Below are 24,223 nucleotides of genomic sequence, written 5' to 3' on the forward strand. Positions count from 1 at the left end.
ACTGGGGGGGGTGCTCGCATGAGTTGGGTAGTCGCATGCAAAAGCCTTTCATCCTTCTGAGTCCGTTTCGGTTGGGGTACAGTTAAAAGAAAAACAAGTCGGATGGGGTGGGGGGTGGGGGAGAAGGAGAGTGAGCAGCTTGAGGCGCTATTGATGAGTTGTAAATGGTGGCGCCGTCGATAAGAAAGACTGTACTCGTGGCTGTGCCAAGTGGGCAAAAACTCATCAGACTGAACCTTCCACTTGTGCGGTACGAACAAAGCAAGAGGCAAACTGTTGGCAGACCGAGGGCCATCGACAAGAAGGTGCATCCCTGCCGTGTAAAGTAGCTGTAAAAAACACGCAGCATATGTCGGCCGGAGCTAAAAAGAAAAGAAAGGTCTAATATTGCAATGCTGGTCAGCGCATTTAGCGTCACGAAGCCTCGAGTAATGTGATAAAACTTATGTTGCACATAAATCAACATGATGTAAATACAAACAAGTGAAAGCGGGATGTAATTAGGGGGGAGGAGAAGTCTGGGCAGGCAGGATGACTCAGGGGAGGGGGCTGAGCGGGGCAGAGCGGCATGTGGGTGTGAAGAAGCCGGGCCTTTGAAGTGAAGCTAAGCTTCACTTCAAAGGTGTCGGAGGAATGCGGGCGGCTGTGCACGCGCTTTTAAGCTCAATGCACATGCGCATTGAGCTTAAAAGTCACGGGCACTGCAAGGAATCGCCACGATTCCTTGCTTCTTAGTTAAAGCTTGTATAAGCCGCAATAGGCTCGCAAGCTCGATGCGCATGCGCATCGACAGGCGAGACCTAAAAATGGGTGCAGCGCTGTCATGATGGACATGTGTGCTTGTATGGTGACCATGATCAAGCACGCATTTATGGTGGCCATGATCACACACCTCATCACACTGAGGTCAGACATTGTCGCTTTACATTGTTGCTACCGCTGTTCAGCAATGGCAATAAAACATGTGTTTGTTCTGAATTAGCAACACACACAAGCAAAACCGAATATTGGCTAATGTCCTTCACAGGCAGCCCCTGTTGGCTTTGCCAATGCTTGTTGATATTTGCAGTTGGGAAAGTGCTAAAGGGCCGCATGGTGCGAATTAGGATGAGAAACTCTGCAGTGACTATGCTACAATCAATAAAGCAAAAAAAAAAATTCTATTTTTAAAAAGCTTTTGAAAACTAAAGGACTTATCTCGTATTATTCCACAAAGGTTCCAGGGAGTGATGCAAAGGCTTTTAAAGTGAGGGATATTCAACGGTTCTTTTTTTAAATCATATCAGATATTTGTCGAGGGAGCAAATTTTAGCATTTTTCGTGGTGAAAAATTCGCAGTGGAAGAATATATTACGAACCAAGCACAATGATTTCAACTTTTCCTGGTTGTGCTGGTGGGCAGTGCAGTAGTGAAGAGGCCGTGAAACATGGTCATCCTTACATCAGCACAGTGCCTAGGGTACCACAAAGGAGACGGACCCTGACAGTAATTAATACCCATCCTCTCGAGGGGGTGTGACATGTTTTTATTGCACACGGGCTGTCGTGTAATTGTGGAGTTCTCGATTACTGGGCTACCGATAATTCGCAGTTTCCACCTTTCCTTTGTCTACACACCCAGACAGAGTTCTCTTACGACTCCTGGTCGGCGCCTGTAACTCAAAGGTAATGAATGCGAGCGATACCTTGCTTAGCTTTTACTCTCACGCCACGCAACATACATTACACTTATGTACAAAACACTTGAAAGGCCCAGACTTTCACACAGAAGCATAAGCTGTGTGTTTTACATAGTTTTGTGACATACAACTAAAGTTCACAAGAAAACACAAGCAGACACTCCTAGAGCTCTCTCATACTGCTTCCAGGAAAGAGCGAGTGAGCACCAAGTCAAAACTTGCTTCTCTTCACACTTGCAACAATTCAAGGTCAAGTTTCTTTTCTTACAGGTTTGAAAATAGTATTTACATGTAGAACTTCAGGAACCCACCCTCTGGGAGTATTTTTTTTTATTCTGAGTAATCAAGTAGATAAAAGGAGAGGCTTTTGCTACATCCCTTACTCACAAAGGACCTTACTACAGCTCAGGGGATGTGCAACTTCTGTGACAAATAGTCGCTTGGTGTGGGTGGTGAGATCCTACCCCAAGCACATTCCGTGAATTCCCATTCAGGCAACTCCATGTTGACCATCCACAGCACCTGGTCATTCTAGATCCCAATGGGATCAAATCTTTCTCCAGTCTACTCTGCTGCGCCCCGTTTCACCTGAAGTTATGCAGTGCATAATCGTCCGGTTAATGGTTTCATTAGCACCCTTTTGTAATGCTCGGCTGGGAATTGGACCCGCCGAGTACAGCATGGGCATGGCTAGCATTAGTTGCAGCATGTGCAGTGGCACCATTTCCTAGGGGTATGAGTGGCCGACTACACCCAATTATGAACATTTTTACCACTCTACCAGGTGGCAAAGGTACACTTTCCAATGCTCAGAATAGAATCCCATAGCGCCCCTCTACACCACTGAGGACAGTGCTCTCAGATATATGTTCCTACCAGTGTTACAAAGAGATGTTTCTATCCAGGGCAAGAGATTCTGTGCTCCAGAAAACATCCTTCCTCAATTTAGAGGTCTATTAAAACAGGAATGGCCAGAGAAAACTAGGACTTCCACAACACAAGGTGAAGACCTTGTTTCATTGACACAAATATATCATTTAGAGAAAGGAACTTGCTACCTTACTCACAGCAGTGTGCCCTACATGGACCCTGTGCTTCGCGTCACCTTGGTCCAGCAGCATAGAGGCTGCAAGGTATTATATATATATATATATATATATATACATATATATATATATATATATATATATTTTAGGCCACACCAGGAAGCCCAGTAACACCTGGGTTTCTTGGCCCAACATTATCAATTAACACACCACAAATGCATTTAGCTGAATGTAGACATATGAAGAAAACGACTGTCAATCTTTTCCCCCATGCCAGTGACAAGAGCCTTCCTGCTAGGATCGACCATAAACATGGCTAAGCACTGGGTGTTTCCGGCTACATGAGCCTACTCCTGTTATTAACCCTGCCCTTTTGGGGTCTGGCCCACAGAAAGGCAAATCTTTCTACACATCTTCCTGGGATCATCACAGCATGAGACTACACACGTATGGTCCTTCATTACAATGCCTGGGATCATGGAAGTGACATCACAACCATTTGAATACCAACTAAACTGGAGGGTTGACCACTGTCCAGGCTGATGCTTTTAGACAGCTGCTAATTTTTCAGTGGTGCAAGAGGAAAGCTAACAAATAGAAACATGAGAAAACAAATATGGCTAAGGCCTATGTTTGCTTACACCAGGGTTAGCAAGGGGAGTGTGACAGGTATCAAAGGACAAGTCAGTGGCAGCAGCAGCTAGTATATGGATGCCTTTCTAGGCTACAGGTTGGTATTTCATAAATGTAACCAATTTACTGCAAAAAAGTGGATGACAAGTGAATGGTTCCAAACTAAATCAGGCAAAGAAAATGTCATAGGTCTTGACTATCATTTTAGATCAGTCACATCATAGCTGAAGCAGGGTTACACACTGGTTACATGGCCAACTTCTCATTGGGGTTTTTTAGATGTGCAAAATTATGATTTTGTCCAGGATTGTGCAACAGTGATCAAGTTTGCAAATTCACAAACTTGCAAAGTTAATCACCATCGAACAAAAGTCACCTTTCGTGGAAAATATCCCAAAAGAAAAGTTTTGGGGTGGATTGTTCAAGCAAAAACTCTTTAGGGAGAGAATTGTGCAAAAAACATGTTCATTTTTTCCCTTGAAAAACTTGTTTTTAGTTGGACTTTTCACTTTTAACTTTCTCAACTTTGAGAATTTGGAACAGTTAAAATGTTGATAAAAAGCACTTTACATTCTTGCCACAAGCCCATTTTAAAACTCTCACATAACAGCCCATGCATTGCAGCAGACTTAACAGTTAAGTGCTAGCAAACAAATTTAGTGCAGGGAATTGGAAATGTGAGGTAACATTGCAGACAGAGGGTACATAACGCACCCCAGGTTACACACAGACATTATAATGTTTGTAGAAAGGCCAGAAAAGCAGCTCGTGGTACAGAGCACCAAATACCTATACAGAGAGACAGACGACGGAATTAGTGCTCGGGGTACAGGAGTCCTGCTGTCTATGGAGAGTTTAGGATGGCAGCTCAGTTAACAGAGCTCCTCGTGCCTATACTGAAGTCACAGATGCAGGGTAGGGAAAACAACTCCAAATGTTTGTTTAAAAAAGGATCTAGGAGATACAGCTCAAGAAACAGGGCTCTTACCTATAGAGAGGCCAGATTTGGAACTGCATCTCAAATAACAGCTCCTGCGGCTTATAGAGAGGAATGAACTGCAGAACTTCTGCTGCTTAGAGAGAAGTGGAAACTGCAGCTCCTGCTTCTTATACAGAGGCTGCAGCTTTGGGGACACATAGGTCCTCCTGCTCACAGAAGAATCAGACCTGCAACTCAGGTGAACAGAGCCTCTGCTCTTATACTAGACCTGCAACACAGAGGCTAGAGCAGCAATGCAGGTAAACCGCTCTCCCGCTACCTCTATCTCGCTGAGGAACCATGAGCTTTACAGACCCTAGGGTAGCAGAACTGCCTCCCTGCAGGCTGTGGGATGCTGGTGTTTGCGCCTGCAGGCTCCAGGGGAAGACCTGCGGATGTTGTCACAGCTATTCATCTTAAGTGTACTTTTGCGGATTCACCATTCAACGCAGATTTTTGTCTACAGGAGAGAGAATATAGACTTCCACAAAATGACTAAAAGGCAAAAAGTGTGGGGTGTACAAACAAATACATTTAAAGTAATAGCATAGCACACAACACGTAATATTACAAAATTGTAACATAATGAGGGTATAGCAAATGCACAGAACTATATAAAAAAGACAGAAATGGGTGGGAGGCCATAAGCAATAAACAGAGAGATAAAATTAATGGGGTCATATGTCAGTCTTAATTATAAAATGCAGATATTCCAAATGGAAAAGCACAGTAATTTAACAAAAAAAACTAATCTAATAGGAATAGTGTCCTGATTCCTGATCCCCAGAGGGCGGTATTTGCACATATTGTAGGCGTTCCTGAAAAATTATCAAACGTTCCCCAGCCAGTGGACAGCCTACCCGCTTCCTGTAATGCAGCTTTGAGAGGAACTAGGTGAGGTTTCGGAAAAAGTAATGACTTTCCATAATCCAGCCTTTTCAGCACCAAAACTTGAAGATCTTCTTTAAAACCATTTTCTGGGATTAAAAGCTTGATACTTTGCATGCTGATGTTGTGCTGATGTTGTGTTCCTTTTGCCAAAGAGTTGATTTGTGTTTGTAAGTTTAAATTCTTGTCCAGGAAGAATGCTAGTGATATGGATTCATCTACAATATCGGGCAGTTTAGCCCAGGGAACTTATTGACCCAAGTTTTGGACTGAGACAGTCCAGTTTGCGAGAGATGTCATAAGGTACTTCGTTTTAAGTGGATTAAGTTTGCGGTGATGTGTCAATCATCTAGGATTAGATGTCAGATAGAACTTGGACAAATACTTTAATGTCTTTGGGGAGGACATTTTCAAGTAGAGCCGAATGTGGGCTGTGTGAGGGATGAGGCTAGTGGTTCTATATAAAGATGGAAGAGAGTGGAAGAGTGAATGAACCCTTGCAGACTGACTTGATGGGGTACTGCAGGTCTGGAGAAAGAGTTGACGAGTTTAACATATAAACATCAGTTCTGGAGTTATAATGAGAACCATTTTAGATCTTCCCCGTCAACCCCATTCACCCATAAAAGGTTCTAGTATAGTGAAGGGATCCACTGTATCAAACGTTGTCCACAGATCCAAGAGGGAAAGAGGTAGGGTTCACCTTTGTCTAGAAGGGAAGTGCATGAACGACTATGTTTTAGAATTATTGTTTTGATGCTCCACCCTGCTGTGAAGCTAGACTGAAACTCCTTAAGGTCATTGTTAGTAGTGTATAGTTTGAGTTGGGCCTCTCAGCAGTTTCCCAGAACTATCACAAGGATAGATTTGTTGGAGATTGGGCAGAATTGGTTATGTCAATAGGGTCTGTTTTTACGTCTGCCGTTAACCAAGTCCTTTTGATTTTACTAAAATTCTACATAATATACTTACTGATAGGGGATTTCAGTCAGCCCTGTTTATCCATTGGTCTGTTGTTGTGTCATTCACCCTTTACTTCCACTAACTACAGTATACAGCATGGAGCAATGGGTCATCCCACTTCAGCCACTGGCTAACTTCGCTCTAAGTGACAGCATTCTATGCTTTCACAAAGTACACATCTACATGCAAAGTACTTCCCTTAGGTGCCAAGGACTACTATGTGTTTCTTTTAGCCAATGATTTTATATTATACTGGCAAGGGCGCAGCAGCTGTCCCAACAATAAAGTTTTACCAAAACCATGGCAAAAAAACAAACAAGCATTCAAAAAGCTAGAAGCTAGTAGCAAAGACCAGACCACCTGACTTTCCAATTTTAGTTTAAAAAAGGAGAGACCTGCCGTGTTTTTGGAAGCCTGAGATTCGGCCTTGTCCGAGAAGGTGTTAATTATCTTTGTCCAGTACAGAGTAACCGCAGGTCTTATCACTTTAAGAAGTGTTCATTGGATAAGATTCAAAAACACAAGAGAATAATTTAGTTTTGGCAATTTCATTTTGCACATCTTTCACGAGCTGGCCTATTGCCCTCTGAACCTTTTCCCACTCCGTAGCCATGTCAGCAGCCATCATGAACTCCAAGCAACTTCCTCCCATAACCCGGCCTCAACATTTTTCTGGCATCCTGATTATAAACCCCCCTCGCCCCCCAAGTCATCACTCCAGTTCGGCTGAACCCATTCTTCCTGACCAACTGTCCTTAGCCCCCACCCAGCCCTTTCTGAACATTCTGACCTACTGAATCACGGTTCAGGCTGAAATTGAAGACCTATCTGTTTCCCAAAGTTTAGTGATTGTAGGATCCATCTGTCTTTTCCCCTTTCTACTGGGCCTGTTTTGGGAGTTCTGATGGAATGCATTCATAGCGCGGGGACGCACTGTTCCTTTGTGTAACCAGGCGCTTAATAAATGTTTTTATTATTATTATTATTTTTTCTTCCATAGGTGCAGCCTGTGCCACCATCTATACCTCATGGGCCTCTCTTCTCCAGGGTGTTTGGCTAGAGCTGCAGGCGTTTGATGATTCACATGTGTGGCCCCGGATTTGTGACTGGAAATAACCAATGAGTGCTGAAAGTGCTCTGTGCATTGGGCTTTCTCTTTAGCCCTCATTGCACCGATACCATTATTAAGTGTTACTGTATGTTAAACAGAAAAATCATGAATTCGCGCTACAAGGCTGGAGCTGGGAGACAAAGTGCTAAAAAAAGCAGGGTGGGAGGTTGGCAAGGGTGTGTGCTAGCCTCGGCATTTCTGTGCGTGACTATATTGCAGCTCGCCTTTCTTTTTGAATCTGTGAGCTAGTGCAAGTGAGCATCTAATAATGTATGTCTGAGAGCGACTGTGCATTGTCACATGTCTGCTTCTCATTTTACATGTGTCATGAGCATGCAGAAGTGCATATAAAGCCTCACCTGTCCGTACGTTTCTTACTCACAGCGTTCTGCATCCCGTCACCCGCCACACCGGGCTCATGTTAAAATTGAGTAAGGGTGAAGCAGCACTCACTGGCAACAGCTCTGGAGAGCAGTGGCTGCTATACACAAAGAGAAATAGGTCTTCTATGTCCAAAGGCTTAAATCGCTGAGGCACCACAAAAGCATTGTTTGGCTGCTTCCCTGTGCCATTAATGTAAGGGGCCATTCATAAGTAAATCAGCCTTGGCTCCCCCTCAAAATGGACAGATAAGTCCAAATAGCTACATCAATTCCTCTTTGCAGGGAACCACAACCCCCCCCTCAATGGGTTAGGACCCTGATGGGCCTCATCAGTGAGACTTAAGTTGACCCTGATGATGCAGCAAGCTTGTGGCCCATGCCTAAGCAGACCACAGTCACTTAGTGTGTTTCACTTAGACAAAACAAAAAGTGATGGATCAAAAATCTTGCTTCGATCTCTACAGCAGGGTGTAAAATCCACTATATTCTTCATTTGTGTGTGCCATTCCATGACGGGACTAACAGCAAGCAAATCAGTGAGTGTTCTTGGTCCCAGTCTATAACGGCATTGGAAAATCCCCCAAAATAAAAGAAGGGAATGCAAGGAGTAATTGCAATTACAAGTGACTCAGATCAGTTCACGCATGGCCATCCATCACTTGTTTGAGCCTAAGATAGCGTCTTTAAGAGACTCCAGGTATACACGGTCTCCTGTTTTACCCCGCTGCCAGTTTGCTAACATATGTACACAGGTCTAATGGTACAGCAAAGATGATCATATGCATCCCGCAGCTACAAAAAAAGGACAATCCTTCTATAAATGGACCGCCTATCTCCCCCAAGAAATGCAGCTGATTTTCCCTTCAAGTGCACTCATCACTAGGCATGGAATGGCAAGGGAAGAGAAATTCCTAGCTCTCTTTGGGGGAAGGGCGAGGGAGAGTCACAAAGGAAGCCCAGGGCATACCATGTCCCCAGACTATCACTTTAGAACGCTAACTACCGCCCACAGGGTTCCCTAATGTGCATTGTTCCACATAGTTGGTGATCCCGAATACCTCACAAACAAAACAGGGTGGCCCCTGAATGAATTCCTGTTTGCCTTATGTAAGGCTGGATTCAGGGTCTGCACCTCTGGTTACAATGTTGGAACTGAAGAAAGTGCATCCTTAAGATTGCTTCTTCTTTTTCAGGAAACCTCTTCTAAGACTATACAGGCGGGATCTTTGCTACTCGGTATAAGAGGTGCTTGTGACTGCTTTTGCTTGAACTTACACTGGATATTGGAAGCTGGCTCTGTGCTTGTCATCCCTCTAAACCCAAGAGTCTGTCAGCCCCTGCTCACCGTTGGGGGGTTAGTCATTGTTGGGCAGGATTTTCCTTGGTCTGGAATGAAGACGACTGGACCGGATTCAGAGGCCCTAGACTGGCGACAGGAAGCTATTATAGGGTCACCTCACTTGGCCTCTGCAACCTCTGGGTACGGAATGAAGGGCACTGACAAAGAACCTGCTGCCTGCTCTATCAAGAGTCGGGCAGACAATATTTCTGCTTTTGGTGTCCTTGCTCATGGAAACCTTACACCCAATGCCCCGATGGACATGGGATTTTTAGTGTTAAGTATCTCAGACCATTCACCGTATTTAGCACAGACGTTCTGGTGTACTTTTCTTTATGTTCAGGACTGTCACAAAAAGCTTGGCAGCATTAAACAGAAAAAAAGAAAAAGGGCTTCCCATATCCTGTGAGAAAACTCCCTGGGTGTCAACGTCACTACGATTTTAATTTTCACAAAGAAACTACCGGCCTGGCAGTTTGTCTTTGAAAAACAAAAAAGTTTGCTGAGCAGCGGCATTTCACATAGCTGTTGCTCAGCGAACATACAATGCCTTAGGAGGTCCACCATGGTGGTGGCTCCTCTGAAGGCATGGAGGTCTCAGTTAGGCAAGCAGAGAGCTCCAATTATGGTGGTCGGCAATCTGCCAGGTTGGTGGAGGTTATGATCTTTGACCCTTGACTTACAGCTGGCCGCCTATCATATCTCTCAATAAGACTATAGGCCTCAAAAACGACCCCATTCTTTGAGAGAGGCTACCAGCCTCAGCTGTCGAGGTTGCCTTAGACCAGGACATAATGGACTAGCTCAAAGCCTAAGCCTTCAGCTGTAGAAGGGTCGAACATCCTTATTGAGAACCAACTTTTTACCCCACAAACTCTGGAAGGCTACTAACAAGCCAGAACGTCCATATTCATCTTAGTCTCATCACCTCTGACATACTTAAGCTCTTTCTGAAACCCTTACTTTTTTCTAGTCTCTATTAAGGTTAACTTTTACTGTCTACTTTCCATTAGTGTTTGCTTGTTTCCTAAGCTCTTTCTGAAACCCTTACTTTTTTCTAGTCTCTATTAAGGTTAACTTTGACTGTCTACTTTCCATTAAGTGTTTGCTTGTTTCCGTGGGCTGTGATATGTTTTTGAAGAACTTCTTACCTTTAAACTTACTTTGGGATAGTTTTAGTGTACCTTTTTTTTATTTAACACTGTAATCGAGTATATTAGTTATTTAGATTTATTGTCGACATATCAGAGGATTGCTTTAACTTCGGCAGCCAACAAAAGGAAAACAAGCGGTCTTTCGGAATCGAGATGGTCCTTTTTATACAGAATTGGAGTTGGTGGTAGCAAAGTCCAATAGATCTCTCCCTGCTACTAAGAGCATGGTTTACACGTCAGACTGCATGTGTCTGTAGTTGTGTTTCTCAATGCGTCTGTGCGTGCCAATGTTTACGCTACTTATTGTGTCCATATCTGTGCATTACAATGTTTTCTATTTCTATTTTTGTCTGTGTGTACGCTCTCACATGTGTGTACTGGACCATTCTGTTATGTTTCTATGTCCATATTATATTTGTATGCTGTGCGTCTGTATGCATGTTTGCGACTGTGGAATTACATTTTAGGTTTCTTATTGAAGGTTTCTGTTTTCAATGTGAAACATCAGGTATACAGTACTGCGAGCCCTGACTTTCGCACTCACGCTACCTCCAGCATGTTCTATTCTTCAGCATCGCAAATATGTACCCACTGAACCCCTGCTTTGGCGATCGGTCACCTCTTGAGCTTCCGCCTTGCTCGTGGATTACTTCTCCAATTCTCTATTGAGGAAGCCAACCCTGCCTTACGTCTCTTCCTCTCTCTGTTGATCTAAGAAGGTGCTTAAGCTAGAAGTCTCCAGAAAGGTTTCATCTTAACATCTTAACGGTGCTTTCGACACTGTTGGCAGACATCTTTTTTCCAGTAAGTTGTCCTCCCACTGGCACAGAAAATAGCTCTCCTGAAAGTGATGTGACAGCAAAAAGGAATCGAAAGCTGCACTAGTGATTTTGTTTACACCCGCCCGGATTATTAGGTCCAAGTACACTTCCCATTGGCCTTCCGTTCTCTATTTTGTAACAAAATGTCTAGCTCACTGTACCCGGCCACTGGCTCATAGTACCTTGCTACAACTTTATCATTGCTGCTCGGAGTCATTTCCATCAATCATTACATTATCCAATTCGTTCACTCCTTCTTTTCTTCTGAATATATTCAGACTATCAGATCTTCTATTTTTGCCCTAATATCTCTTGCTTTTTATTTTATTTTTCTTGTTTTCATGTTCACTTTTGTGATATTCTTTGTGCTGGAATCCCACCTCCTTATCTGCCACTAACACTTTCATTTTATCTACATTCTTTTTTCCTTGTTTGTCATGTCTCATCCTTTTTTGCTGATCAAAATTCTTAGGGGCTGATTGAGAGTTTGGTGTAGAGGGTACTCTGTCACAAAGGCAATGGAGAACCCTCTGTGCCAAACGGAAGGTCCGCCCACCTGATTTACAAACAGGCAGATCTTACTTATGCATGTCAGCGCGGAGACTCTACTCCATCTCCTTCACACTGATATACTCCTCCGACAGTGCGATGAAGTAAGGGAAATCAGAGGTTTGGTCATTCGATCGCCCACCTGATTCAGAGTGGGAGGTCAAATGAACTGTGGGGGTTATTCGTTTTTCTATTTTCAAGAACAAAATCCCGCTTTGGGATTTTGTTTTTGAAAGTATAAAAACATGTTAAAAGATTGCAGTTCATGACAATAATAAGAGCTGTCTGATTGGCCGGAGGATAACCCTGAATTTGCTAGGTGACGGACCCTCGGTGTGGCAGAAGTAAATTACTCCACCATACCGATTGATTTACCTCCATAGTCTAAACCAGGCCCTCTGTATTGCATTCAAACAGACAGGTGTAAAATTAGCTTCTAGAGGGAAGTGACATCAGACAAACAATGTGTCTTGTTTTCACATTTTCCTTTGTCAAAACTTGCCAGCAGGCACTCTACACAGCTTTTTCTTTGCATCTAAACACTATTTTCTTGAATGCAGTTCTCATTCACTACTTTTATTTATCTAAAGAAAGCTTGTTTCTTCTCCTTGCAGTGATGAAATACTATCCTTTTGTATATACCTTTCAGTTATTTAGTACCCTGGGGGATATTTGTAAAGTATAAGTGTTAAATATTTTCAAGAATTCCAACATAATATTAATCGGCTTTGATTTCACGTATTTGGAAACTGTAGACAAATTCCTAAGGAGAGCTGAAAGGGACAAATGATAATCATGAAGTAAAACCTATTGGATAGCAACTTTAAAACAAGGCAACTGTTGGGTCATAATGAAAGAACTGAAATGAAATGTTGCCCATGGACAAAAAGGTTAACAAAAAAAGTGACTACCAAGGTGACAAATGGCTCATGTTCATGGGATTGCTTTAAGTGAGGCATGATAGAAAGAAGAAAGATAAGCTTCAACCTTAATTGAGCTGGAATGCAGTTGGTGTGTTAGTGATTGCAAGACTAGCACTTGGAACAAGGACTGAACTTGAAATAGAAATGGGTTTTAAAGTTTTAGCTGAAACAAAAACCAAGTGTGAACTGACATGATGTTTTTATGATTTTGAATTACGGAGAACTAACAGAAGTGTGGTACTTGTGGACCACTGAAGAAGGGTATTCAATGTGCATGAAATGCATTGGTTGTGTATTACTAAATAACATTATCATAGATTATACATTTATGTTACATATACACTTATTTTGGTGAGAGAAACCAAGTAAAACATTGAAATGTAAGCCATTGTGAATGTGTGATTGGAATCCGTTACACATTAAGTTTTTTTTTAAGTACATCTATTTGTATGCACATTCGATTGGGGGAACCTAGACTATGACTTTATAATATATTAGGCTATAGTGTAACCACTGCCAATTTCTTGGTCTTCCTTCATTGCTTCCCGTTCTCATTCCTCCCAAAAGAGCTTAACCTTTCTTACATTTACACCTTCTTCTTCCTCTGTTTTAATTCACTTTTTTCTTTCTCATTGCACCGTATTTCCTTGCTTCCTTGGTAACTAAATATGTAGTGGTCTCTAAAGGGAGATGACCTTTCTTAGGTTTTTTTGCCTTGCATTGTGTTCTGTGTTTAGACATAATATTTTTTCAATTTCGACTCCTTTTTTTGCATTTTAATTGGTTCCTTTTTTCTTCGTTAGTTGCAACATATTGTTCCTCTTTTGACTCCAATTAATTCTTTTTTGTACTCTCCCAAGTCAGTCATTTATAGTATCTCCAGTCCACAACTTTCCTTTTAATTATACCTGGTTTTTCCTTACCAATGCTTGTTTTTCATGGTTAGTTTTTTCTTCTTTGTACTGCTTATCTTAAATTTTCCATCTTTTGGTACTCTCTCTGTCATTTTGTAATAGCTCAAAAGTATCTTTTTTGCAGTTACATGTTTCTCATTTTGCCTTGCCTATCTTCTGCGATCTAGCTTTCCTATAATCATTATATTTCCTCTTATCTTTCCTTTACTTTTTTCATATCTTTAAACTCTCCTGTCTTGGTTCTTTCGCTAGCTGTAAGCATTCCTGACAGACTCCCTATACTGTTAAACATCAGAGGCGAAAACTGATGCTGGTGGTGGGGAATCACATAAATAAACCCACAAAGTAAAATCTGTTTGGCGCCCCATCGCTCCAGTAGGCCAAACAGAAAGAAGCTGTTGGAAGAGTTTTAAAAGACAGCCCAAAGCCTGCCCACACGACTGACGCAGACGAATCATATCCTACTGTTACACGCTGTTGTGGATGAAGGAAAGTGATGGTGAGAAGTGCATGGGGGAAAGTCAACAGCAAACCAGTGCGTAACAGGCCAGATCTGGTCAGCCCTCTCCTTTGCGGAGAACAACAACATGGCGCCCAGAGGTTGAACATTGTAATCGTAATTGTAATAAGCATTTATAGAGCGCACTGCGACCCTACAGGTATCCTGGCGCTTGAACATGTGAGATCAGCTAACCTCTGAGTATAATGGAGGGCACAGGGTCAGAGAAGCTAAAAAGGCCATGGCCACATACTTAGGCCCTACATACATACAGGATAGAGCAAGGTCTATAGCAGACGCTGTTATGTACTGCAACTTCTACAGTGCGCTTTCAAAGAGGGCCTTGCTTCGAATCTCTCTGACAAGAGCGTACATTGCAACAAATAATAACAAATAATGAAACGCTGGATTCATGACAGGCTTAGTCTGAAGAAACTTATATTTTATTGTCCAGTTCTTTGCAGTCATAAGCGCCACTGTAAGAAAGGACATTTGTTGGTAGACGTGCATGATTATGAGTCTATGCATGCCTTTGCCAGGAGCACAGTATTTACCCAAAAAAAGGCACTATCTTTCCTCTTTCGTGATAGACTGATCCCAACTCCTGCAACCAACTGCTGGCACAGCCTGCTTGCTAATTTTACCTTCTTTATGTGAAGTTTTGTCTCTTTCCAATTTTGGCTGCCAGTTGCTTTCCTTATATATTTTTTTATTTTGATGCCTTTAAACTATGGGTTGCTTTTGTTTCTCATGTGACTTTTTTGTTTGGGAAGGGAGCGCTCTCTAATCCGGGCTGCTGGCAGCAGCTACCATCTCCACAATGCTGTCTGCCCAGCCATGCCAGCCACTTCACCCCTTCTCCCCCTCTCCCTATGCCAGGCGGCACAGTGCTCCTCATTGTCAGAAAGCCGAGCAGAAACGTGATCGCCCCAGAGCCATAGAAAGTGTGTCCCTCCAGCAACCCGTACTGATCTGAAAACTGAGTCAAAATAGAAAAAATAAAATCACCCATCGCTGCTCGGCCACCCTTGAAGCTGAAGGTTTTCGTGAGATCCCGAGTAAAGCCGAAAAAAACACAAAAGAAAAAAAAAGCAAGCGAAGCTGGCCACGGGGAGCTGAGCGCCAGGCATGTGAGCTGAGCCTGAGAAGGGCATAACGACTGAACAACCGGACTGAAGTAAGTTGGCGATGATGGAGTTAAAAACCAGTTTATAGAGTAGAGCTATTCAGAACTGGGAAAGAATTCCCCGAGCATTTGAAGACCACTTTAAGAAGGGTCAAGAACTGCAATGTGAATACAAATATTATTTTCTTTAATTGGATATGACAGTTCAAACTAACAACTACTTCCTGTTCACAACTTGGACTATCAAAAAGGCCCGTGTCGACGAGATGAAAGGTAAATGGAAGAGCCAATTCGCAAAGGTGGTTTGGGGACAGTCGATACTGGGGAGGCTCTTGCCTACAAATACTGATAGATCATAGGCACTGAGATCCACTTCTAACATTGCCCAGTGTCTGTGAAACTAATAAAGTGGCAACGTCCCCGAGGCATCCCTTGCGCTTGGAGGGTTTGGAGGGAGGCCGTCCAGGGAAATGCCTTGACCTTCAAGGTGGCCACCCACCCTAGTGGGCTGACAGAGGATGCCCTCACACCAAGAGCTGGCACCTTGCCGAGGTGGTACTCCCGGTTGCTCATACACCGGGCAATGGAGGTGGCCAGTTAATACTAAGCACACTGTCCTTTGGGCAGGCTGGGTGTGTATTTCCTACCCGACAGACGATTCTAAAAACTCCAGGAGTTAGTGGTCTATTGAAATTCAAGTTTGTAAACTTTACAGTAAATAGCAATTGATGATGACGGCCAAAAAGTAAAAAATATATTTGTGCAGCTGCTTTTCATGGCAAAATATTGATCCTGTACGGATTATGTAACACCACGATGCCAACCATATCACCTTGCTGAATACGCCACATGAAACAGCGAAGGGCAAGCAAACAGAAACAAAATTCAGCAGTGTAAAAGTAAAATGGGGAAATAAAAACAAAGCAATCAAGTCACAGGTGAGTCATCGAAGCATTAAAAATGATTAGAGTGCAATAATGAAATAAATAGCCCATTTGTGGGGACATTGTTTGTTGGTGCTGAAAAACGAATTTCTATGCATCTGTTTACTTTCTTTTCTTTTCAGAGCAACAGCCTCAGTCTGCAGCACTAAGAGCGCGTGCCACGTCTCTGCTCTGAGCGCACACAGTAAGGCAAACCTCATGTCCAGAATCAGAAGTATCAGGTGATAGATAGGGAATGGGAAGAGGTGAAACCGCAGCAAGAGAGGAAGAAAGAAAGGCACCTCGAGCGGGCCCTTTTCTGATACATTCAAAAAGAAGGTGGCATATGCAGGGGGGAAAAATAACAAAAGGAAACCAGAGATGCGGCTCTTTAGGGAAAGTTTCCTCACTCAGAGTATACAATGGCAATTTTAAAGCCGTACCGCCTCGGTGAAAAGTGCGCTGGGTTTGTGGTTTCCCCGTTTAACTAACCTCACAATTAAACTCACAAAGCCCTTTCTCTCGCATTCCGAGGACTCCACGCCTACCCCAAAAAATAGAGAGGTGAGGGGTGTGATTTTTCTGTAAGTGTTTTGTGCGGTTTCGGAAAGAAAGGCTCTCGTTTTACCGGTGTTTTCAGCCCCGACGTGGGAGCTCGGTTTACCTGCAGACTGGAACCCCACCATGGCGGGGGCACGTTGGAGGCCGGCTTTTGTAGCGGAGAGAGCTGGCGGCGTCTGTGCCACGGGGCATTGGCAAAAGGTTGCGAAAATGTGGGCACCGTTCCTAGGAAGAGCGGCGCACTGTTTAACTCTTTCACCCTAGAAAAAGGAAATAGATCTTTCTGGGCAATTTTAAGTCTGATTTTAACCCGCCGATGATAACCCGGACAGGTTTTTGCGAATGTTGCAGTAGTATTCTACAAACATTTACGGTCCTTTTGCAAAAAACTATTAAACTACAATACTGCGCATACAGATAGTGAGAAACATATTTGCAAACCAAATAAAGGACGAGGCACACTTCCTAACTTTTCACAGAATGCAGCCATGCAGCTTGGTTTCATATAAGAGAGCGGCCTTACGCTGCCTAGCCTCCACTCGTTACATCAAGGGGTAGCTTTTCGAGAAAACATAAGGTCAGGTTAACTGAGCTGAGCTTAAATGTTTTAATTTGAATGGAGGTTGATGTAAATTGCCTATTTGCGACTTACTACCTGCATGGCTGAGGCGCTAAGATATTTTTCTGTGCAAAGTCTACCAGGGAGATGCTTTTAAAGCAGACAGGGCCTCAGGAGAACTTTGACCTGCCATTTTTCTTTCGGGTTTGTTTGGGGACTGACTGATGTCAGTGATAAACCAAGCGAACTGTCCTATTTGAGGGAGTACTTGGTTAGAATTGAAACAATGACTTGAACGCATCATGGCCTAAGGGAAGGAAACGCGTACCTTGAAATTTAGATCCTGTTTTATGGTTTGAATGTACCCATTTTGTCTTGATATTTGTTTTTAAGTGAAGAGAGGAGACACAGTTTCAGTTAATCTTGGATAAGGAAATAGCTTGGAAAAAGACAACTGTAAAGAAATACAAAAAAAACAAGCAAAATTGTAAGAGAACACTGGGTCTTTGACGTACCTGGGTTGTGCACAAAGTAGGCCAAATAGAGGTCTAGCTCCTTGATCGATACCCCAATATGGTGGGGCTGGACACACAGGCCAGGGTTCGAGCACTGTTGTGACTTGTACAGCCGTTCCCCGTCAGTACTTTCGAGGGGGATCCCTTTGAACAAAATGACCATGACCAAGTCCAGCCGCCACACTTTGTCGGCCTGCCGTAGGCAGTCGATCCGGCGGATCTTGCCCTTCTGGTCGGGGTTGGAAAGCACACAACATGGTGCTTTCTTGCTGGTGATGGTCAGAACAAAGTCCTCACGGAACTCGGGCCGGATGTCCTTGCGCAGCTTGGCCAGCAGCCGGGATGCCCACTTCTGCTTGATCTCAGGCTTCTCGCCGAGCAGCTCGTCTTTAACTGCACGCTCTTCATCCTTGGACATCCGCTTCTCGTGCTTCTTGAAATACTTTCGCTTCCGGGCTTGCAGGTTGAACCATGTGTATGAGAAGGCACGGACATGAGGGAGGAGCGCCTCGATAAATGGATGGAATTCATCCTGTGAAGAGAAGGAGAAATGAGAGGAAAGCATAAGTTGGAATCTGCAGGAAAGATGTTGGCCTACAAACAAATTTGCAATTGCTTTGAATAGAACTAAACAATACCATGCTGAACAGACAATATTTTTTATTCGAAATAGGCTCAAACAGTGCTGCCTTCACCAATATGAAATATGAACTTTTCCAGCTGAAAACCAACCCTTTCTCACATCGTCTTCTTAAAATTTCAGTACTATTTTCAACTTTTATGTTTTAAAAAAACATATAAGAAGCGCCAACTGCTTTGGACAAAAAACGTATAGATAAATGCATAAAGCATAAAACAGCAAAGTAAAAGTAAATAAAAACGAAAACAATGTGCAATTCATATGGCAAATTTACTGATACATTATTAAAATAATTATTTTAAAAATTATTAATAGTTACCATTCCTCTTGCACATCGCGCCGAATCTAGCAGCAGGATATCAATATTCTGAGCTTAGTGGACTTGGGGTAAGGTTGGTGGGTTGGTGAGTGCTAGGTGGAGCTGTTAAGGGGAAGGGGCCCAAATTGTGCTAAGTTGGTATCCTGCCCCTCAAAATAATAAAATGCTAAATTATATAAATATCTATCTATCTATATATAGATAGATAGATATTTATGTTTTTTTTACAGCCAAGGGAAGAGGTTTACTGAAGAATAAAAATTAAAACACAGAACAGAGCGATTGCGGAGTTTGAAAGGCGTGGTGGGGGCAAAAGACTGGTTTAGAGGGACCAGGCGGGGGCGAAAACAACAACAATAAATAAACAAGAGACAAGGGCCAGAAAATTGGTGCGCTTGCAAAGTAAACAGCAGCCAACGGAGAAAGCCGACAATGCTTCTGGGCAACAAAAGGCATAAATGTCTACATGTACGATTAAGAAAGAAAATAAAATCGAGGGTGCAGAGATACTGGGGGGAGGGAAGAGAATGAAAACAGCAAAAGGGAAGACGCTGAGGCCTTGGCAGGAATGGAAAGATGCAAAGTTAGCTGCCTCTGTCTGCCTGCACAGAAAGGGAGGTCACAGGTTTGGAGAGCTGGGTAGGTTCGGAGAGGAAAGCACTCGGAGCTCCTGGCAAACGAATCCTCACAGCATTTTTCTGTTTTCTTTGCTCTCAAACTCTCTCTCTCTCTCTCTCTCTCTTTCTCCTTTCATGCACAGTCCCCAACCTTTGCCTGTGCCAATGCCAGGAACAGAAGGATCCACCTATTTTGGCAAAGAGACACTCGCCTGGGCAGCCAATAGCAGCGTCAAAGGGATACAAGGAGGGAGGGCAGGGAGGGAGGAGAAAAGGGAGCGAGCTAGCGAGAGAGAGAGAGAGAGCTGTGCAGAGACTGAAAACTATTTAGCAAACCGACAAGTTCACGTCTAATAAATAAGCAGAGTACGACACTTCTCCCTTTTTTTCAGTTAATTTTAGCGATTTTTGTTGCCTTCCTATCTCAATATGGACTATCTGGCAGCGTATGCCATTAAAAACACAACAGCCACGTTCCCACTAGGCCGTACACCAGCAGCTGTCCTGATATTTTCTCTCTTGCTCCAGACTCCTCTCTTTTTCGCTCTTTTTATTTAGTAACTGAAACCCCAGGCAAAAAGTCTAATTTTCACCCCCCATGTTTACTCCAAAAATTCAAAGGTGCTACAGCACTGTCAAAAAACAGAAGGGGTCAAAATATATAAAAATATATAAAATCGAGCCAAAAAATGAAAGGAATAAATCCGCTCATCACGTCATTTGAGCGCTACCCATTTCTTTTCGTGGCATGTACGCTTTCATTGAGGCGCAAGCGTGAAGTCATTTTTAGAGACTACTCCTCTCCGTGTGAAATTGAAATATTTTACACAGGAACACACTTTCAGTGCCATCAATGCCAGAGATTGCGGGTGCCAGCACATGGATGACAAACGTTCTCTAACAATATTTGCCAAGTTTTAAAATATGATGACAGACTCACAGGCGCCAAAAACAATTTGCAAAACAGAGGAACAAAGATATCAGTTTTAACGTCCATGCTTACTTTTCAGTCCACTTCCAGTAATTTTTTCCTACTTCTTACAATTTATTTTTATATGCAATAATTTATTTTTTCTTCTTCAGTTGTTACTCTTCAGAGGTACAATGTATACGTTCAAATTTAAGTTTTATTTCTTTTGTTCTCTCTACCCCACCATCAACACTACCTCTAGTTACACAGTTACACGCTTTCATTTTGTGGATCACATCACTCTTCCTGCCTTACGGATATCTGCACAGCCTAAGAAAGAATGGCTCTTTCATTTCCATCACTTGCAAAGGAAAATAAGCACATAGCACTTATCCATTCAGAGCTCCAGGCAAACTAGGAAGTCATCCAACACAGATAAGGCCAGTTCCTACAGTGATCTTGGACTAGACACCAAGCGGCAACTGAGGGCCAAGGGGTGTGACTAGCATCACCTAGAGTTCACCAACAGTTTATTCAACACCTACCGAAGAATTTTAAAGAAAAGATTTATTTTCACCGTTGCTTCCCCCAGCATTGTGCATGCAGGGCCCATTTCCTTTTTGCTTTTGCTCAAAGGGGACTTTAAAATAAAGCAGAAAAGAACAGTTTCTAGCTGCTCTGGTAAAATACTTAGAAATACCCCATATACTCAATATTGATCGCTCCCATCTGAAGCTTTGGTTCAGTTTGAAAGAGGATTCGGAGGAGGAGTTTGCCAAACACACAACATGGAGAACTGAGCTACTAAATCGCACATTTAACTTTCCCAGGGAAGACTTCAGCGTGGTATGCCTTGCCTAGTTTAATTTTCCTTCCTTCTGAAACGAAGGCGTTGGGCCATTCCACTCACAGACTTGCTGTGCACAGAGACCAAGCACAGGTCCCCAGTGGCTCTAGAGCCTGTGTTATAAATGTGACCTAGGACCAAGGCTTGCGATAGATACCCGGGCACAGATATCTCATGTGCTCCTAGATGTGCTGGGGAGAAGTGAAAAAAAATTGAAGGGCATCAAAAGCCCCCCACACGCAGTGCTAAACTGTATGATTTGGGATCCTTTTGTTGACAGTTATTTGATTATATATACTAAGAGATGCACATTTCATTAGGAAGAACACAAGACATTTGACAATTATTCAATCATCTCCTATGTAAAGGGAATTTACAGATCACACCACACAATATACGAAGAAAATACAATACTTATTAGAGCGACCAGAAATTACAGAATAGTACATTGGATGTATAGGCAATAAGATAGTGTTAAACCACTGAGCCATCAGATATGTATAAAAGCTGGATAAAACATATGAATTATGGTATATACTGCAATGTCATTGATATCTTAAAATAATTAATGTATTTGTTGATCTTCACTGACATACCAATATTACACAGGAAACCTTACTGCCATGCCATTTCACACTATATTATGATACCATGATACTGAAATGTCACTAATCGTGCTACTCTATCGTGTGTTTAGTGCCATAATACTGATATTATAATGTTTTCACTGACATTTCATCTATATATTTTAATTATATATCATGCGGGTTGCTGGCATGTTGCCAATATTGTAATGCTTTTAGTTACACCTCCCAAACGTATTCAAGTATTTAGGTACATCTGAAAAATATACTAAGGCGTTCACAGACACTGAACTGATGTGCTGTGGTGTTTACTGACATTTTGCTGACCTACTAAAGTATTTATTGAAAATATACCATGACAGTTTAAAGTTATATCTTACAGACATGTTGAGCTATTTATTGACAATAAAACCAATGTATTATATTTTTTGAAATGTTACTGCTATTAAGGTGATTTGTCACATTTCATTGACATATTAAATCATTTAAAACCACCTAATATATTACAGTTTAAGCTATATTGACAGTCCATGTTGTTTAGATATTTCGTAACATTTCACAAATATAAGAGGTAACTAGTGACAGTGTACCAGTTTGTTGAATAAACAAATGCATGACAATGGTGGGTGTATATGACTAAAATAGAAATGGAGAGAATTTCGAGAGCTTTATGCTGAGGTAGGACCCTGAACGGGGAAGCAAGAGGATTGTGGCAGACGGACAAACCAGAGGGATGTGAACAAGAAGCTCAGAGTATGCTCAAAAAGGCAGTTTTCCACAACTTTCTTCATTTTATTGCTGACGGTTGTTATACTGACTGATGTGGGAATCTTGGCAGTATTGACAGTCACTTGAGTAGACTGATAAACTACCGGGGTATGGAGGATGGATGAGCATCCTCAAGCTGTAGCGACTCCTCTCAGAGAGTGGCAGTCGGTCACCTAATAGCACAGTTATGATGGATGAAAATAAAATTGACCAGACTCACTGAATGTTTTATGTTTGACGATTGCCGACTATGACGAAAACTGACATTAAGACATTTACTGATGTATCAATATATTTAGGTATTTAATGACACTGCACTGGTAAAAAAAGAATGATTAGTGAGAATGTACTGATATATTAAGGTGTTCAATTTACTTCCCCAATAAGTTGAGACATTCAGTAATAGTGTGCTGTTATTTGGGTAAAGTGCCATTACACTGACAGAATAATATATGTAGATATTTAGTGAGCTATGATGACGTAAATATTTATGATATTTGTATACTTGCAATTAAAATATAGAGCTCTTTAGTCAACTGTGCAGTTGATAAGAAATCTGAAATACCTAATCTAGGGGGAAGCCAAAATACAAGGCAAAAATTATCTTTCTTTAGTGAGTTCATGTTGAAGTCGTTCATATATTGCTAAACACTGAGATCTAATTACCTGAAATCGTCATGGTTAGGGAAGCATACATTTTAAAGGATTAAAAAGTGCAAAAGAATGGTGGGCATGACAATCAATGTATTTAGTAGCAGTTGTTTTTTTAATGTTTTTATGAGAAAACATTTTTACACAGCGAATACGGTACCTCAAGGGTGGTTGATAGTATGGTTAAATAGTCTTATTTAAACGTGTAGCTGTGAAAAAGTAAAATCAAGGTAGGGATAAGAAGTGAGAAACTAACAATGTTTACTATTACCATCGTATAAAACCTTTACATATTGCTCACAATTTGTGACAAAATATATTAAAATAAAATTGTATATGTCACATTATACAAATTTTGTTATGTTGGTGACCTGGGAAGCTTATGATCGGCATAGCATACATACACCTTACTACACCTAGGTGTTTCATTACTTTGTAGAAATATGATTACACATTTATAGAAGTACATGGTCATGTTAAGGTCTTTGTGACTTTCCACTGATACATGAAATAGATTTAGTAACATTTTATAACATACTCTGAATATTCACCAATACTGCACCAAGTAAGTTGTATGCATGTTCATGTATTAAGTATTTTATGAAACTAATTCATATGGCGATATTTAGTAAAAGACCAATAAACTCTAACCAGTATCTAAAGTTGCAAACTGTTTTGCAGTTTGGACTGTGTAGTATGTTACAGGAAGGGTTAGTCGAATATGAAACTGTCAGTGACCCAGTACAAAACGAGTATGAAAATGTTAGTCACCAATGCGAGAAACCAACAGGCAAAATGCTGCTGTTTATCTCTAGGAATTAAGAAAATATTTTATTTTTTCTGGTTTATTTGCCCTTAAAACTTTGCACTCAAATATTACTAAATGCCTAGATATCACAACAAATACAATAAACATATTTAGAAGCACTACACCTTATATGTTTAAATATCTGGTTTGTATAATTCAATATCCATATATTCTACAGACGGTGTGTGCATATTCATATACATTTCTGACACAACACTCAACAATTATTATGTCTGTGGCAATAATTGAAATGTTATGATATTCATTGGTACTGAACATGCACTTGCAAAGGTAACGCAAACACTGAACCACATGCATTATTATTTAATAGACTGTCATCATATATCCTTAAATGAGACTTTGTAAACAGTTCATTATATATAGTACATTTACTGGCAATGTACTTAATCCATCAGAGTAATTAGTGACAGAGTGCTGTACACATAACGATGTTTTGAGACATCACACTGTAAGCAATGTGATTTTTGGTGGCCTCCAAACCCAAATTAGTCGA

General features: G+C 41.8%; 1 protein-coding gene across 50 annotated transcripts in view; it reads right to left on the reverse strand.

Moving 5' to 3' along the window:
* NFIX (nuclear factor I X) overlaps positions 1-24,223 on the reverse strand; it is a 5,476,577-nt gene that overhangs the window by 909,897 nt on the left and 4,542,457 nt on the right. For all 50 annotated transcript variants that reach the window (XM_078684524.1, XM_078684487.1, XM_078684527.1 and 47 more), the window contains one exon: positions 17,566-18,097. In XM_078684524.1, the coding sequence (XP_078540650.1) occupies positions 17,566-18,097 (532 nt within the window). The remainder of the gene's footprint in view (positions 1-17,565; positions 18,098-24,223) is intronic.

The sequence above is a fragment of the Lissotriton helveticus genome, chromosome 1_1, assembly GCF_964261635.1.
Source record: "Lissotriton helveticus chromosome 1_1, aLisHel1.1, whole genome shotgun sequence".
Taxonomy (NCBI): domain Eukaryota; kingdom Metazoa; phylum Chordata; class Amphibia; order Caudata; family Salamandridae; genus Lissotriton; species Lissotriton helveticus.